Source organism: Pelmatolapia mariae, linkage group LG3_W, assembly GCF_036321145.2.
Source record: "Pelmatolapia mariae isolate MD_Pm_ZW linkage group LG3_W, Pm_UMD_F_2, whole genome shotgun sequence".
NCBI classification, from domain to species: Eukaryota; Metazoa; Chordata; class Actinopteri; order Cichliformes; family Cichlidae; genus Pelmatolapia; species Pelmatolapia mariae.
Window position 1 is genome coordinate 62,821,142 of NC_086229.1, and position 18,955 is coordinate 62,840,096.

The 18,955-nt window shown below is 39.0% G+C and overlaps 2 protein-coding genes across 2 annotated transcripts in view; both read right to left on the bottom strand.

Annotated features, from left to right (window-relative positions):
* Positions 1 to 1,651: 1,651 nt before the first annotated feature.
* Positions 1,652 to 3,043, bottom strand: LOC134623852 (nuclear factor 7, ovary-like). Its single transcript, XM_063468861.1, has one exon. It carries the CDS (start codon positions 3,041 to 3,043, stop codon positions 1,652 to 1,654), a length of 1,392 nt encoding a protein of 463 aa, XP_063324931.1.
* Positions 3,044 to 12,435: 9,392 nt separating this feature from the next.
* Positions 12,436 to 18,955, bottom strand: part of LOC134623853 (GTPase IMAP family member 8-like) — a 520,463-nt gene continuing 513,943 nt past the window's right edge. The window contains exons 7-10 of the mRNA XM_065470216.1: positions 14,477 to 14,833; positions 13,283 to 13,633; positions 12,993 to 13,044; positions 12,436 to 12,595 (exon numbers count right to left, since the gene is read on the bottom strand). Coding sequence (XP_065326288.1) covers positions 12,436 to 12,595; positions 12,993 to 13,044; positions 13,283 to 13,633; positions 14,477 to 14,833 — 920 coding nt within the window. The remainder of the gene's footprint in view (positions 12,596 to 12,992; positions 13,045 to 13,282; positions 13,634 to 14,476; positions 14,834 to 18,955) is intronic.

Consider the following 18,955-nt stretch of genomic DNA (forward strand, 5'->3'; position numbering starts at 1 on the left):
AAAACTGACTTTCAATAGATGGAACATGCTACCAAGATTTAACATTTAACCGTCAGTGCGTACACCAGCCCACTGTATGCAAGATTCCCAGCACAGCCCAGAGTGGGTGTGAATCAGATGTGAATCAACTGACTTTGAATCTGTTTAAAGTACTGGATAATTGCTGTTAGAAGTCGGCCATGGATACAACTTTTGTTTTTTTCAATAGGCAGAGGGCCATGCGACACATCAAACTGATTAGTAATGTCACAAGAAAAACAATGGTGTGTTTGGTTTCAACATAACTTTATTATTGTATATTTATTCAGCACATTACGGTGTCAAGGGAAAGGAAATGGCAGAAAATTTTGCAAAGAAGGCACTGGGGTAAGAAATATGGAATTAAGGATCATCTTTACTAAAACAGAAATTTAAAAAATACGGAAAATGAAGGAAAGATGGCAAAAACAATTGGAGAAAGAAAAGCAAGGATGATGGTTTTGTAAAATCTAATGGAAAACTGGAGAAATGAAAAGTACAGGGAGGAGGAGAAGAGAAGAAACAATCACTTCACGTCTCAGATTTGGGCACACAGGGCTAAATAGCAAACTGTTCATTTCAGGGAAACACTGTAATGGGAAAAGTGAGTACTGTGGAGATGATGACACAGTAAAGCATTTCATATTACACTGTCAGGATTATGAGGAAAAACAAAGACATCTAATTCAAAACTTAATTAAATTGAAACTAGACTTAGTTGATCTCCTTTGAAAAAACTCAAAAAGTAAAATTAGTCAGTATTTAGTTTCCTTATATAAACCCATTTGTATGATAGGCTCTAATGCTTAAGTGACATTCTGGTACACGCTCCATACCAGTTGTTGGTGGTAATGCACCAATTTGTTGTTTGCCAACCACCAATGAAATCCAAGACGAAGAAGAGTATGTCTCACTTGTGTGAATCTGAAGCCATGTGATTGCCTGGTGCAAGCAGTGACATTTGGCCATTTTTTAAATCTTCCTAAAAGACAGCTTGCTGCGGGTTTCATAGCCTTCTGTTGGAGAGCTAAGTCTCAGTGGAGTGTCATGTTTAAAGCTATGTTTACAATTTATGAGAAAGCACTGTTTCATTCCTGTGGGAAGCTTGTAGTGGACCCTGCCACCACTCTTTTGCGTACTGTTATGCAGCACAGTTTGTTTGATCATAGGTTTTCTTGTAACTGCCTACCTTATGTTGCTATTTTTACATATATGGAAATATATGTTTCTTGCATTAACATCAAACCTTATGAGCTGTCGGCATGTTTGCAGCTCTCCTATTTAACTAGTACCTCCTGCGGGTCTCATATATTTTGTAAATGTCATTAATTGAACTGGTAGCTGTTGAGATGGGAAGCCTTAAAACATTCTCCTGTTTAAGATAAGGGCAAAACTAAAAGATTTATATTTTTTGGATCTTTATTTTAGAAAAGTTACTTATGTTTTCTTCTAGACAAGAAGATCAAGTTTTGGTAGTCAGTGAGAAACAGTGAAATGATTGTGAAAGGGTCGACAGCAGAAACTGAAATGGTGAGAAATAAGACAAACAAAGAGCGTTGGAACAACGAGGCAGCAGGAGGACAGCTGCTGCTTAAAAGGTTCTATTCACTAACAGCAAGCATTAGAAATATAATCATCCTGAACTTATCTGCTCCACTGACACTTTCAAAGGCAACACCTTCAATTTTTCATCCAGAGTGCCAATATAAGGAAACATCTTATGAGTAAAAGTGTGTGTGAAGGTGTGTATGTGTGTGTTAGTATCAGGATCAGAGAACGACAGCTTCCCTTTGTTCCAGTCCAGATTCACTCTGATCCTCTGAAACATCTTCTGTTCTGAGAGAACAGTGGGTGGAGCTGATGGTGACAGTGCTGAGTATTCACCGGAATTGAATCTTATTCTCCATAATCCAGACAGTGTGGTTCCTTTCCTCTCATCAGACTCTGCTAACACACCCAGTCCCCAGTACGTATTGTCTCCAACCTCGACATCCCAGCTGTGAGTCCCTGAGGTAAAGCCCTCAGAGCCCAGGACAGACCACAAAAAATCAAACCTCTCTGGATTATCAGGAAGATTCTGCCTTTCTCCTCCTCTCACACTGGTCAGATCTTCAGACAGGGTGAGTTGTGGATGAGCAGTGTTTGGGTCCAGAATGAGAGGAGTGTAGGAGACCATGTCCTTCATGTTGTTCCAGATGTTGAAGGTCAGGTTGCCCAGGTGTTTGGCCTGGTCTATCAGAGCTCCTGAGGGCAGCTGTGGATGATCCAGCAGTGAACAGTGCTGGACTCTTTCCACTGCAGCCTTGTAGTTGTGTAGAAATGAGATGTCCTCAGCTCTCAGCTCCTCCTCTGTGGCTCTGACTGTGTCTGAAAGAGCTGCTATCTCTCTGCTCAGAGCCTCCATCTTCTCCTTCATCATCCCACTCTTCTGCTCTATTTCCTCCCTCAGTGCAGCCAGCCTGGCCTCCTCTTCATCTGCTAGAAACTGGTGAAGCTTCTTAAAATGCTCCTTAATCTGCCTCTCTGTGTGTCGGGCCTGGACCTTAATGTGTTCTGCTGTTTGACCAAACTTCACTTGAACTTCTTCACAAATCTTTAACTTCTCCTTTAAGGGCTCCACAGTTTCCTGAAGTTCTTTCTTGTGTTGTTGTGCAGCTTCATCGATGGGTCTGAATCTGTGGTTGGTGTGTTTTTCTGAGTCTCTGCAGACGACACACACTGGCTGCTGATGGTCCAGACAGAAGAGTTTGAGTTTCTCAGAGTGCAGACTGCAGAGAGCCTCTGAAGCTTTCTGATCTCTCTCCTGTAAGAACAACTCACACAGATTCTTTAAAGCCAGATTTAATGTTGGTTCTTCCCTTGAAGATCTCCTCTTACACACTGGACATTCATGTTTTACTCTCTCCCTCCACCATCTTTTCAGACAGTCTTTACAGAAGCTGTGGCTACATGACAGAAGAACAGGATCTGTAAAGACCTCCTGACAGACCGGACAGCAGAGATCTTCCTCTGATCTGGAAGCCATTGAGTTTGTGAGTGAAGCTGAAAACAGTAGAAGTACAGTTAGTCCTGGCTCCCATCCCTCCTCTATTACCTTCATTGAAATGTGTTTTGGATCATGTTTTTTGTTCATACTCACATTCAGTGTGTGGAGCGTCAGCAGCAGTGTTGGAGTTTTCCACTTTTTTTCCCTGTAGCTGGACTTTCTCAGTGGAAGCTGCTAGTTCGGTCTGATCGTCTGTGCATCTCTGTTTACTAAGGAACAATAGCATCCTGGTTCCTGGTTTGTCTCACATGAGTCATGAGGCGTGGTCATGTAAGATGGGTGTGTATCACAGCACGTCTGGAAGGCTTTTCTGTTATCATTTGGCAGGAAAACTCACAGATCTTAGAAAAGTGTTGCAATAGTTTTACATAAAAAATGTTAATGTTTTTTCGTGTTATTTATCAGGTTCAGTAGAAATGGGACTGCAATGCAGTGACAAAAACACAGGTGATTTTATCTGTTGACCGGCAAAAACAGCCATCATCCGGTTGGCTGATGTGTGGAAGAATCACTCACCAGGAACTGTTACAAAAGGGGCTACTCCCTGGTCTCTAAGAGGGTAGATAGCAGTGTCCAAAGGAACCAGTATTAAACCACTACATCAGTTTTATTGAAAATGGCTTTATTGATTCAAAGCTTTGAGTCGGTGACAGAATAGGAGACAGCAAAACAATGTCTCAACAGTTGGTTTGTGTGAATAAACTAGGGTTTATTCACACAAACCCTAGTTACTGGGTAACTAGGGTTTGTGTGAATAATATAAATACAACTTTGGTAGGCTGGATTGACTGTTTAATAGATTTTTTGAAGGTATGCAATGTAGTTTGAAGACAGTCTACTTGCAGAAACAGGATGTACTGAGACAGTAGGGTGTGCTTGTGTAAATAGGGCAGGGTTTGATTAAGTACCATGATTATGTATTTAGCTTATTTTAAGTACACATTGCAGTTTGTGTTTGAATTACTGTTATTTATGTGCACTTTGCTGTAACTGTCTATGTAAAGTTACAAGCAGATCATTGTTTGAAAGATATAAATCTAAAACAAAACTGAGTACATGGTATTTAAAATAAATAAATAAATAAAATTAATATGCTATTTTTATAACTGTTCTGAAACTCATCTTCTTGCTCAGGTTTTGACCCATGGTAGAACAGAAGTGAACAGCCCTTTATTTTTATTGTACATGTACAACAGAATATAGGTGCGCCACACCCAAAATATATAAATAGTAGACATTTGGAATAAATAACAAAAAGGATTAATATACATACAAAACAAGTTGTTTGAGTCAAGGAGGCCATTTACGTGAAAAGGGAAAGACCATCTCTGAATTGAGGAGGGGGCCCAAGGGTACATCTTTCATCATCTTACAATGCTGTGATTGCAGCCATTCCCCAACTCATTATCTTACCATATCCATCTTTGGCTTCTATAAGCTGTTAAACCTTGAGATTTTAAGCTATGTCCATGCAGTGGGTGATTTTGCAAGACCATGCAGTTAGTGGGGTTAGGTTCTTGGTAATTCTTAATTCCCCATAGGTGTGAATGTGAGTGTGAATAATTGTCCGTTTCTCTGTGTCAGCCCTGCAACAGACCCTTCTAGAGATTACCTGCCTTCTCACCCTATGGGATGTGCTTTGACCCCCGGTGACCCTGCCGAGGATAAGTGGGAAGAGCATGGATGGTTTCTTGAAATTATTTCCTTAATGAAGACGTTAAAGGTTTGTGAAGAAGTTCAAGTAAAGTAAACTTTGACATTGATAGGTCAAGGTCAAATGCATGTATCCTCCCAAGTGTCATGTTATTTTGAAGTTTGAACACAATAAAATTTGAACAAATAAACAAAATATGTCAAAATAAAAAAAGTCAGATAGTTACGGAAACTTCCTTTAATTTTCACTTTCACTTAAACACAATTATAGAGGCCTGGGGAACCTCCCGTGCTGCAAACAACAGAGGATCTAACCAGCAATCATCCTCGTGAAAGAACTTATGAATTGTGGACTTTAAAGTCTTATTCAGCCACTCCACCAACCCGTCAGTCTGCAGGTGGCAGATGTTGGTCCAGGTAGATTTAAGATTATCAGATTGCCAGCACACCCCAGATTCACAGTGATTGCTGAGTGGGAGTGAATCAGATGAGCACTGACTTGTTATGAAAGTGTTTTATAATTGCTGCCAGCAGATGGCAGCACAGAAGTTTCAGTTTTCCCAACATGACACGGTTGTGGAAATATAAGTTTGGTATCATTATTTGTAGTTTAACATGACTGAGGTTCTGTTCAGACTGAACTGTGATGCTTTAGAATCAGAATCAGAATACTTTATTGATCCCTAGGGGAAATTATGTGGGCTACAGTGCTCCAGTGCAAACAGTAACAAAAACGGACAATACAAGAAGTAAGAAATAGCACAACATACAGTGGCTTGCAAAAGTATTCGGCCCCCTTGAACTTTTCCACATTTTGTCACATTACAGCCACAAACATGAATCAATTTTATTGGAATTCCACGTGAAAGACCAATACAAAGTGGTGTACACGTGAGAAGTGGAACGAATTTTGCATATAATAATGTGGGACTTCCTTGATGAGTGGTAATCTTACCTTTGTTAGCTGGAATGTGAGGGGGTTGAACCACCCAATAAAGCGAAAGAGAGTCTTATCACGCTTGAAGCAATTTAAGCCCGGGGTAGTTTTTTTGCAAGAGACTCATTTGCAGGATTCAGATCACTCACGCCTGGCGAAATGTTGGTCAGGACAGATGTTTCACTCTAATTTTAATGCAAAGGCTAGGGGTACAGCTATTCTTATTGATCAGAACATCCCATTTGTTTCATCTACTGTTGTGTCAGACAAAAATGGACGGTTTATAATAGTGTCTGGTAAACTTTGCGACAGGTTTGTGACTTTGGCCAATCTTTATGCACCCAATTTTGATGATGTGCAATTTTTTCAATGCCTGTTCGCACACCTCCCGGACTTAAATAGTCACTCTTTGATTTTGGGGGGCGATTTTAATCTTTATTTGCATGCGGTTTTAGATCGTTCATCCCCCAAACCGGCTACTCTCAATAAATCTGCAACTTATGTCAAGTCTTTTCTTGAAGATTATAGTCTTACGGATCCCTGGCGGTTTCTGTTTCCTACTGGTAGAGACTATTCTTTCTTCTCACATGTACATCACACCTACACTAGAATAGATTATTTTTTCATTGACAATTTGCTAATTAATAGTATAAGATCCTGCAGCTATGAAAGTATTACTGTCTCGGATCATGCCCCCCTTGTGCTCAAAATAGCTTTTCAAGGCTGCGACTCTGTGAGAAAGCTCTGGAGATTGGATCCATTGCTGCTCACGGATGAACAATTTGTTTCTAACATCTCTTCTAAAGTTAAAATTTTTCTTAACGAGAATAGAACACCTGGTATGCCAAACAGGACGGTGTGGGAGGCTCTGAAGGCATTTCTGAGAGGAGAAATCATTTCAGTGGCAGCATTTAAAAGACAGTGTGTACAGCGGGAACAGAGGCTTATTTCAGACCAGATTTTAAACATTGACAGGCAGTACGCTCAGTCACCATCACCGGCACTATATAAAGAACGCTTAAGTTTACAAACCAAACTTAATCTACTTTCCACTCGACAAGTGGAAGGATGTCTGATTAGGAATAAGAGCGATTTTTACGAACATGGTGGAAAGACCGGTAAGCTTTTGGCCACTCACCTGCGTGGTATTAGGGCTAAACAAATTATAACTGGCGTAAAGGCGGACAATGGAGTGGTGACTAGGGATCAGAAGGCGATTAATGACATTTTTTCTTCATTTTACTCTAAGTTATATACATCAGAGTCTACTGTTAATACAAAAGATTTACATGGTTTTTTTGACTCCATTGATATGCCCTTGCTCTCCCCAGAGCTCAGACAGACTCTGGAAGCCCCTATCTCAAAGGCGGAAATTCAGGCGGCAATAACATCTATGCAATCTGGGAAATCTCCTGGTCCTGATGGATTTTCTGCAGACTTTTATAAAAAATTCTCGGACGATTTGGCTCCTTTCCTTTGCGAAGTTTTTACAGAGTCGCTAGACTCTGGGGCACTTCCTTCATCATGCTACCAGGCCTGTATCACAGTGTTACTTAAGAAGGGCAAGGACCCGACTGACTGTGCTTCTTATAGGCCTATATCTCTGTTAAACACGGATGTTAAAATTCTGTCTAAGTTACTGGCGCACAGACTGGAAAAAATTCTACCTGCTATAATCTCTCCCGACCAAACTGGCTTTATTAAAAATCGGCATGCCTTTTTTAACATACGGCGACTTTTTAATATTATCTATGCCCCTGGCCATGTCGTGCCTGAATGCCTTATCGCTATGGACGCGGAAAAAGCATTTGACAGGGTGGAGTGGGAATATTTGTTTTTTACTTTAGAAAGGTTTGGAATGGGCCCCTTATTTTGCTCATGGATTAAACTTCTTTACGCAAGCCCCACAGCTTCAGTGGTAACTAACTGTCGCTACTCTGATTATTTTAAGCTCCACCGCGGAACGAGACAGGGCTGCCCTTTAAGCCCATTGCTTTTTGCCCTCGCAATTGAGCCATTAGCAATTGCAGTCCGTGGTAGTGGGGACATAAAAGGCATATGGAGGGGGGGGATTGAACATAGAGTTTCACTGTATGCTGATGACCTTCTCTTATTTCTTTCCAACCCGCTTACCTCCTTACCTGCTGTACTTAATATACTGAACGGTTTCAGTCAGCTCTCTGGATACAAAATTAATATGAATAAGAGTGAACTGTTTTTGATTAATGAGAGGGCTCGGAATCTGGATTTGGTAAATGTTCCCTTTAAAATAGTCACAGATCACTTTGATTACCTTGGAATAAGTGTCACAGAGCAATTTAATTGTTTGTTTAAGAAGAATCTCCTCCCCCTGCTGGAACAGTGCAAGTATATGTTGTCTAGATGGTCCCCATTATCCTTATCTTTAATAGGTAGGATTAACTCAGTGAAAATGATGCTACTTCCAAAATTCTTATATGTCTTTCAATGCCTCCCTATCCTGATTCCAAAATCCTTTTTTAAATCTTTAGACTCACTAATCACTTCATATATTTGGAATGGTAAAGCTCCCAAATTGAAGAAATCTATTCTTCAAAGGCCCAAGTCGGTTGGAGGTTTAGGCCTACCCAATTTCCAGTACTATTATTGGGCCGCCAATATTAGGTGTTTGTTATATTGGAGACACTATCATCTCGAACCGTCACCACCAGTTTGGGTTGCCATGGAGTCATATTCAAGTGGGAAAATTTCTCTACCTGCGACTTTGGGTTCATCACTCCCTTTGGCATCGCCTCTACCCAGTAACAATAGAGTTGTCCAGCAGTCTCTTAGGATTTGGTCTCAGTTTAGGCAGAGTCTGGGTCTCCGGGCTTTCTCACTTCAAAGCCCAGTTGCAGCAAACCACCTATTTGTTCCCTCAATGGCAGATAATGCTTTTCATATCTGGCATAGAAAGGGCCTAAAATCCTTTGCAGACTTATATGAAGACAGACAATTTGTAAGTTTCTCTCAAATATCCACCAAATTTGGCATAGCTGCAGCTCAGTTTTTTCGCTTTTTACAGGTCAGACATTACGTGCAGAGTGTGACAGCAGAATTCCCCCAAATGCCTCCATACAATCCAGTAGATGATTTTTTAATGCTCAAACCAACTTCAAGGGGTATAATATCAGCCCTCTACAGCTTAATTTCCAATTTACAATGCTCTTCAATAGCTGCTATCAAATCTAAATGGGAAGAGGACCTTACCTTTCATATTACGGATGAACTGTGGGACTCTATCCTTGGCCAGGTTCACAATATATCAATGTGTGCTCGACATACACTTATCCAATTTAAGATAGTTCATCGGGGGCATTGGTCCAGGGATAGGCTGGCACACATATACCCAGGGGTGGACCCAGCCTGTATAAGGTGTGGGGGTGCTCCTGGTACATTGTTTCATATGTACTGGTCCTGTCCTTCGTTGTCTACCTTTTGGAAATCTGTTTTCCATACGATGTCTGAAGTCGTGCAGCATCAAATTGAACCAGAGCCACTCTGTGCTATGTTTGGTGCGGTCCAGAATTTGAATCTGTCCAGCTCCAGACTCAGAATATTAAACTTTTCATTACTGCTGGCTAGGCGAGCTATATTGCTGAAATGGAAAGACTCTTCTCCCCCTTCACACACACAATGGCTAAAAGATGTATTGTCCTGTATGGATTTAGAAAAAATTAGATATACAGTTCGAGGGTCTAAAAATAAATTTTATAAACTGTGGTCTCCCTTTCTGGACTTTTTTGAAAGGCCCACAACTACTGTTACTGAGTAGTCCAAGGAAACACCCCCCCCCCCCCCCTTTTTTTTTTTTCTCTCTCTCTTATATGAGTCTATTTGTTGTTTTTCGTTTTTGTCTGTTTTTTGTTTTTGTTTTTGTTTTGTTGGGCCGCAGGCAGCCAACTATTTGTTGTTTTAAGGGTTAGGGTGGGAATAAGATTGAAATTTTGGAAAATTCTGAAGCATTTTTTTTTGTATACATTATATTGAAACCTTTGTTTAATAAAAAGACTTTTGAAAGAGAAGTGGAACGAAAATCATACATGATTCCAAACATTTTTTTTACAAATAATTAACTGAAAAGTGGGGTTCGTTGATTATTAATATACAAATTATCACAACCACTGATCAAAGCCCACAATTGTCAGTGGTGGGAACATTAACACATAAGAAAGAGACATACAAATACACATATAGTGGGATGCAAAAGTTTGGGCAACCTTATTAATAGTCATTATTTATAATGATAAATGTATAACTGTATAAATCGTTGGTTGTTACGATAAAAAATGTCAGTTAAATATATCATATAGGAGACACACACTGTAATATTTGAGAAGTGAAATGAAGTTTATTGGACTTACAAAAAGTGTGCAATAATTGTTTGAACAAAATCAAAAAGGAGCTATTCAAAGAGTCCCCAGTCTCATGTAGGGGTTAGAGATCCCATCCATAATGGACATTGGATTGGCCATTATCTGCCTCTCTTCCATCTCCTCTATGGAGTCTAGAGGACATGCTAGGATAGGCAAAACACATTGGTGTATTCCTCATCAGTCCTTACAAAACAACTGAAATTAAGATGAAAGAGCAATGCACATACAAGGGAACAGCAGAGGGACAAAAGCCGGGATGCAGAGCTGGTTATCCCATCCAGCTACGAAACATAACACTCCCGCTTTCACCCATCTTCCTCATAGGCATTAGATCGTTCGCAAACAAAATGGAGAAGCTACACTCAGAGACTTATTACATCTGCTTTGTTTAAAAGTGTTGTCTGCTGATTGTAACTGAATCCTGGCTCCATCCAAACATCCTTGATCACTCAGTGGGAATATGATGCAAAATTGTTTGTTTAGAAACTTTAAACTGTTAAAGAACTGTTTTCTTTAACTTCTTTTTTTTATTACTTCTTTTGTTTTTTATGAATCACAATAACAGTCATCAAAACAAAAAATACGATCACTCCAATTACGGTCCCAAGATAATTTGTGATTCCAGCCTCCTTCCCTCCATCCTGTTTTTCTATGGTAACTGCAATCCAGTCACCTAAACCCAGTATCCAAAGTGTAATCAAATAAATATCTTCTTATATAATTAGGATTATAAAGAAGAGCAAGAGCAATAATGTTGGGTTACATTAACTCAAACAAATAGGGAGAGAGAGATTGCAGAGGGCAGCCCAGTGATACCTGGGGCATGACAAATCTGCACACACCACCCTTGAAAGGATCCACACACCAATAACACAACACAGTGACATGACTCCTAAAGACATATATGATAAAGGTCAGGATCAGTTTGCTCCTCCCATCACTGGTTTGTATGAGGATTTCTCCACATCACGTGTTAACCCTCAATAATCTGGTATAACAAGTCAAACTCTGCAACTCTTTTGTCTGTGATGTGACAGTAGCAAAAATGTGCAGCAGGTTTCACTGTACATTCAGGTGTCAGATTGTTTCAGTGTTTTAGAATTAGGGAGGGATCAATTCTCTCAAAGAATTACAGAGAAGGAAACCTGTTTGATTATATCTCAAAGAAACTCAACCCACTCATTTAAGTGCAGACATGCTTTGGCTTCAGCTCCAGCATAACAGAAGAAGAGAGAGAGACTTAACAGAATATCCTAAGTGGCTACATTAAAATAGTTTATCCTGAGACACAAAATAAGTTTTGCTAGGATTTTTATAAAATATTTTATACTTGCCTATAAAAGATTATGAATAATTTAAAGAAGAAGAAGTTTGTTTTAAGAATCTCTGTACAAATCTTCTGAATTATTTTAGAAAATGTATTTATAAACAGAAGTCTCTTAGAACGATACAGAACACTACAATGTGCTTATTAAATAAAAGTGATATTTAAATCTTTTTTAAAGTAAACAGCAAAAAAAAAAAGAAATCATCTGCTTTTTTTTAATGGTGGTGACGAGCACTACCTGGCAACTTTGTTAGGAATGATTCAATCTGTTTATATAAGCTGATCTTGACGGCTGTGCGATGTGACTGACATCATGTTCGTACGCACAAGAAAACTCACTGTTGCTTTGAGTGTAAAACAGACATCTCTATAAGATATATTAGTAGATGCTAGTGGTAAAATTAGAGGTTCATGGGAGTGGTGAAAGAAAGTAGAAAGACCAAAGCAGAAACATTAAAATGTAAAGCTGGTAAAGTGGCTGAAATAATATGATCAACTGCTCCGTTTTTAAGAGAAATGAAGTGGACAGTCTCTAATTTTCATGGTATTGTCATATTAATAGAGAGAGACAGAATATCAACAAATAATCCATAAAAATATATTACATTAAAGTTATGAACTGATTTGCATTTCATTGAGTTTGTAGGCTCTCTTGAAAAAAACACATCCTATCAACAGGCTGGATGTACAGTTAGAGTCTCGGTAGATTTGATAGAACCTCTTACACTGCCAAAGGTCTAAAACATTAATTCCCAATTTATAGTGCATTGTATTTCTTAATTACATTACACACATTAAATCAACCTTTTTATCCCTTTACTAAAACTTTTTTTATAAAATCTTACACTTCCTGCTTCCTTGTGGTTCAATAATCATGAAACATGAATTTAAAATCATATCTGAGACCTCAAAGGATCAACAAACACTGATTTCACAGTTTCACTTTGTCTTTCTAGATTTAATTTTTTTTTTTTTAAACCATTTCTGTGAATAAATTCAAGAGCAAAATAAGACCATTTACATTGTGACAAACAAATATTGTGGTACACATGAATTGCTCTTAGTCTGGCTCATCCCCTGATACCTGTTTGTCATACCAGTAGATCAATGCTTCAGACAACTCAGCTCCCAGGATCATCTGAGCTATAAACCCCTCCCCCTTGATAAGGTGGTAGCTCAAGGAGGGGGAGAACATAATTGGTGCAGACATGTGTCCCAGACTGGTTATATTTTATACACAGAGAGATGGACAGAGATAGGGAGAGGGCCATTATGGCCTGCTGTAATCAGTCAGCTTGATCATACAATAGTTTATCAGATAGAGTCTGCCTGCAGTCTGCCAATTTAATGAAAACAGTGGCCTGGGATAATGATACAACATAAATGTTTGTTCATACATTTTAAATTGTACAGATGTGGGTTTTTTTCTTTTTGAATTTTTACACTGGCTGACCTATCTCTGGCTGTAATCAAATCAATTATTTCTGGTATAAGGCAATGTGTTATTCATGCTGTGTCTGTCCTCCTTCTTGTTTTTTATTTTTCTCTATCATAATTATCGTAATAACAGTCATCACAATAGAAAATACTGACATTACAGCTTCCAATCCAAGATACTTTCTGATTCCATCCTCCTTCCCTCCATCCTCTGTGTCTCCTCCTGGCTGACCTGCAGGTGAGAAACAGGTGTGAGGTGTCAGCTGTCAGGTAGGTGATGAGTGAAGAACAGAACAGAATCCATTTCCTCTTCAAACTGCTGTCAGACATTATCTACTGCACTCTGATCACATCACTCAGACCAGCTGCTTTCTACAAAGTCTCATCAACAACATCTTTAGAAACAAACATCAACAACCAGGAAGCAGCTTCACCTCTGATCACACACACACTCAACTCTACTCACTCACCTGGAGGATCAACAACCCTCAGGTTGATGATGCAAATGGGCTCAGTCTTCAAGTGAGAAGTCCGCCCGTGGTTTGGTCTTTTCCTGATGACACGACACTCGTATGTTCCAGTGTCATTAATCTTCACATTCTTCAGAATCAAAGACACATCTCCATCTTTCATCTGCAGATCCACTCGGCCCTTAAAAGATGGATGCTGGTTGAATGACTCAAAGTTCCCATCCCAGTACAATAGAACATTTTCATCTCTCAGCTCAGCTCTGCTCCACTCAAGAGCTTTGAAGTTGTTGTTTGGAGCTTGACATGTCAGACTGACGTTATGTCCAGACTCAGCTGTGATATTCTTGCGGGCTGAAAGAGGAAACAACACAGAGCAGAGAGGTTCTTATTTCTAAAGAGAGTGTAGGACAGGGGTAGGCAACCTTTCTGATGGTGAGTGTCATTTAAAATTTCCTCAGAGGTCATTGTGCCATATGATTGCATTAGCAATAAAGTTAATAACACTCTATATTAACAGTAAAACACTATATAGAACCACTTTCTAGAATTATATTTGTTTGCAGATGTTGGCAGCTATCAGCAAATAGTTATCAGCTATTTCGAAACAAAATAAAACACATTTTTTTATCCATAACAGCAAATGAACTGTACAACAGAAAATATAAATGCTATTTCAATCTTAAAGCTTTGTTTTGAAAGAAAATCATAAACATTTTTAAACATTTTTAAACAGCATTACAAAATGCTGAGTAAAAGTCAGACTAAAACAGGTCACACAAGTGTTCAACATCATAATAAAAAATAATATACACAATCTGTGACTTAAGTTAGCATAAAAATCTAGCAGTTACAAAAAATGTTAAAATAAAAGTGTAAAATAATATGAAAGACTAAAATGCACAATAACAAAAATAAAACAAAAACCTTGCAATATGATTGAGTCTTTAGTAGTGATTTCAAGAAGATACTGATGAAGCAAGTGGGTTGTTCTGAGGCAGGTGACTGTACAGTGAGCTCTAAAAGCAAATGCTAGATTGCTGTGCATATCTCTACGTGTGAGGTGGGAACAGTTACCATCACTCAGACCAGCTGCTTTCTACAAAGTCTCATCAAAAACATATTTAGAAACAAACATCAACAACCAGGAAGAAGCTTCACCTCTGATCACACACACACTCAACTCTACTCACTCACCTTTTGTTCTAACCTTGAGCCTGATTCGATGCTTGATCTCTGAGGTACCTCTGCCTCTATGCCAAGTGTTTCCCATGATCATACGACACTCATATGTTCCAGTGTCATTAACGGTGGTGTTGTACAAAATGATGGACATGTTCCCATTTTTCATCTGGGGATCACTCAGTTCCACCCGGTCTTTAAAAATCGGATGCTGGAAGGTTTTATGCAGACGACCATCTCGGTAGAAGAAGACGTATCCATCCGACAGCAGATCGTGTCTCTTCCACTCCAACAGTGTAATGTTGGCATTTTTAGGACCCTGACAGTCCAGACGGATGTTCTTTGCAGGCTTCACATTGATCTTTTTCAAGCCTAAATAAAAAATAAAAAATGGGGACTTAAGTGATGTGAACTTTTCTGCTCAACTGTAGAGTTAAGGACATCGCAATAGTTTGAAAAATACAAAACAGCGAAGTGCCAATCTTTTTGTCTCTGCTTTCTGATCAGAAGTGACAACTAGCCTATAATTCTGAAATTAAAGGACAGACTACAGCAGATTTCTGAAAACTAGTGGTGTGCAGATCGATACTGAAATATCGATTCTTCCGATACCAGTAATTTATGTTCTAGAATCGATTCTCATATTAGAATATCGATATTTTAGTACTTTGGGGTAAAGTTGTAGTTTATCATTAACAGGAACACAGTGGAAAGAAACTATATCATTCGGATTGTCTGAATTGGAAGGAATTACTTCTTCCTCCGCCTTTCATAGACGTGTGAAATACGGCTGTATAAATGTGTCGCAGCCCTTGGCATGCGCACTCACAACAACGGCTGAGTGTGAACAGAGTTATGTGTGGATGTATTTTGCCTCCACAAACAGCCAAGACGCGGTTTGCCATACATGTGGCAAGACATTGAGGCAACAACACTAACCTTGCCAAACACCTCAGAGTCAATCATATCACACAATATGATGAGCTTATGTTGAGGCGAACTAGAGAGGAGAGGGACAGGTGCTGCTAGGGTGAGACAGACGTCGCGGAGTCCTTTAGTTCTGCAGGCAGGCAAGGTGTTCAAATGGCACATGACTTCAGTTTTTTTTTATTTCTTTGTGATAATTCTGCATTATTAAGTGATAAAAACAAGTAGTCTGATGTCCTGTAATCATTATGAAGCTATATTATTATTTATTATTACGATTACATAATACAATTCTATATGAAATACAATGAAACATTAAGTTCTTGTACAAAGTATCGGTATCGGATCAGTATCGTCGATACCACCCTGAATTTTACTTGGTATCGGATCAGAAAGGAAATCAGTAGTATCACACATCCCTGCTGAAAACCCAGATGAGGGTCAGGTTAATTTTCACCCGATTATACATTTGACAGCAGCAATAATATTCTAAACATTGGTCTTTTTGCCTGAAATTTGATGCAATTTTATAAAGTCACTCAAAATCCACCCAAATGAAAATATTTTTATAGTTTATATCGTTGTACAGGTGCTAGAAATATTTAGTTCACTCATGCTGACCTGCATGGATCCACGAGTGTAGTTCAAATCAAGGAAAATTGTATTTTTGTGGAATCTTGCAACTGCAAGTATCATGACTATGCTTTTTTGTTTGTTTGTTTGTTTGTTTTTTTGTTTCTTAATAGGACAGTGGTAAGAGAGGTCAAGGGGATCCTCTGTTACCACTGTTTTCCCAGGTTCCCACAGAGACATCTGTAGGTGTTTGGAGATTCCCACTTTTTCTTCAAACAGCATAAGAGTAAAACAGCATAGGTATCATGTGGAGTGCACATAAGGAATGGAGGTAAAGCTCCCTTGGCAAAGAGTTGTTCTGAAAAAGAGCACTTAAAGAGCATAAATCGACTCAAAAGGACAAGGGCTATACAAAAAAAATCTGATGTTTTGAGATATATTCATGCGAGCTTTATGGCATCATTATGATTTTGCAGGCTGTCATACTATAAAAATAAATAAATAAATAAAATGTGGGTTGTGCAGTTCACTCCATACCCTTTCACGTGATATATGGTTAACTTTGACCTTGGTTGCTAACATTAAAGGTCAAGATCAAATGCTGGGCCGAACTCGGTACAGTCCTCCAGTGGTTAGCACCTTTGTGTAATAACAACAAGATTTCTGACTAATCCAGGTTATATTTTTAAAGTGTGTGGAGTTTGAATGCTTTACCCATCGCTGGAATGAGATCCCTTTGAGAGCTCCAGTTCACATTACATGGACTCCATACATAAAAACTCTCTAGTATGCAAAGAACAATTCAACACTATTAACCTTCATCTGAGAAAACTTAATACACACAAAAACATACGAGGAGAAGGCTTTCTTTCATTGCAGAAGTAATCCAAACTGCCAAAACAAGAGGGCTAAAAGTACAACAAATAAATAAATGATTGAATAAAAAAGGGGGTGAAGTTGCACAGTGGATACATTTCGAAGGTTAAACCAGAAAACATGCACAGAAACTGTTTTTTGATGATTATTTAATTTAAATTATTATTATTTAGACCTATCTTATTATGGACTTGGCCTCAAGGATTCGTAGTTTAGATTTAGAAGCACGTAATGTAATGAAATGAATTTCGTCATTTTCCATTCGCCCTGCAGTTTGTTCCAAGCCAAGGGTGCTAAATGGACAAAAGCTCTTTTACCAAATTCAGTTCGGGCAAATGGAACAGAAAGCAACAAGTAACCATGGAGACGAAGAGAATACTGACCAGCGTGTTTCATTGCAAGCAGGGAACATATATAAGAAGGCAGCAACCCAAGTATCACCTTATATATAAAACTGTATAAATGAGAGTTCCTCCGACTTATCAAAGCAGGCCATCATACCTGAGAGTATAACTCACAGTGGTGAGTCTGAAGTTTACGGTTAGTGATGAACCTCAGAGAAGCATGATACACAGAATCAACCATTCGAAGACATTGAGCAGAAGCATTCATATATAGAATATCACCATAATCCAGCACAGGCAAGAGTGCTGCAGCAACAAGCCGCTTCTTTGTATTAAAAGAGAAACACAACTTATTTTGAAAATAAAATCTCAGTTTTAACTTCAGATTTTTCACAAGATTCTCTACATGTGGTTTGAAGGTGAGCGAGTCATCAATTAAGATTCCCAGATATTTATAGGTGTGAACCAACTCTATTTTATTACCTTCAAGAGTGGTTACTGATGGGATTGTTTGGACCCAATTCCTGGATTTAAAAAAACAACACGAGCTTTGTTTTGTCTGTGTTGAGAACAAGTTTAAGCTGAAGTAATGAGTGCTGGACAGCAAAAAAGGCTTTCCGCAAGGAGTCAGTGGCTTGGACAAGAGTTGAACAACATCTGTAAATAACTGTATCATCAGCATAGAAGTGCAAGTTTGCATCTGGCACATTTAGACCAAGATTGTTTATGTAAATGATAAATGGAAGGGGACCTAATACAGAACCCTGTGGGACTCCGCTGTGCACTGTAACAAAGTTAGAACATAAACCATCAGATTTTATGCACTGAGACCTGTTACTGAGGTAGTTTGAGAACCATGCCACGGCTCTCTCAGAGAGTCCTGACTGGAAGAGTCTAAGTATTAAAATACAATGATCAACAGTGTCAAATGCTTTTGTGTAATCAATAAAAAGGGATGCACAGTGTTGTTTTTTATCAAGTTCAATAGTATCATTTACCACTCTCATTGCAGCTGTGATAGTACTGTGATTCTTCCTAAAGCCTGATTGATATTCAGATAAAATGGCATTGGTGTGTAAAAACTCCTTTAACTGCTCGCACACAAGAGCTTTGGCCAGCACAGATAGATTAGATATTGGTCTGTAATTAGTTAACACTGCGGGGTCGCCCCCTTTTAATAGAGGAACAACAAAAGGTGATTTCCATACTGAGGGAATTTCATTCGTATCCAATGTGAAGTTGAAAAGTGTTGTGAGAGGCTCTGCCACAAAAGCAGCTGCCAGTTTCAAGAAGTACGGATCTAGTAAGTCTGGCCATGGAGATTTTTCTCGGATCTAACACTTTAAGAGCTTTATAGACCTCCTGCACAGACAAAGGAACAGAGTTAAATGGCTGACCAGTGTACACCGGAAGGTTTGTGCCAGATTTTACAGAGACTAGGTTCAGAGAGTCAAACAAAGAGCCAGAAGATATAAAGTGCTTGTTAAAGCAATTCATAATCTCCCTCCTACAATAAACAGGAACAGAATCCTAAAAACATAGGTGGGTAGAGCGTGGGAGCTTTTACTCAATGAAAGAGACTTAATGATTTTCCAGAACTTCTGTGGATTATTTAGGTTCTCAGTGGTGACAGACAGATAATATTCTGATTTAGCTTTCTTAATAGAGGAAGTACATTTGTTTCTTAGTTGTCTGAAAAGAAGCCAATCACCGGGGTAGCCTGTTTTCCTAGCTTTGCCCCAAGCCAGGTTGCGCTCATGAATGATATCTGCCA

Excerpts from the sequence above, each read along its gene's own strand:
- LOC134623852 (XM_063468861.1), bottom strand. The coding sequence starts at position 3,043 with ATGGCTTCCAGATCAGAGGAAGATCTCTGCTGTCCGGTCTGTCAGGAG.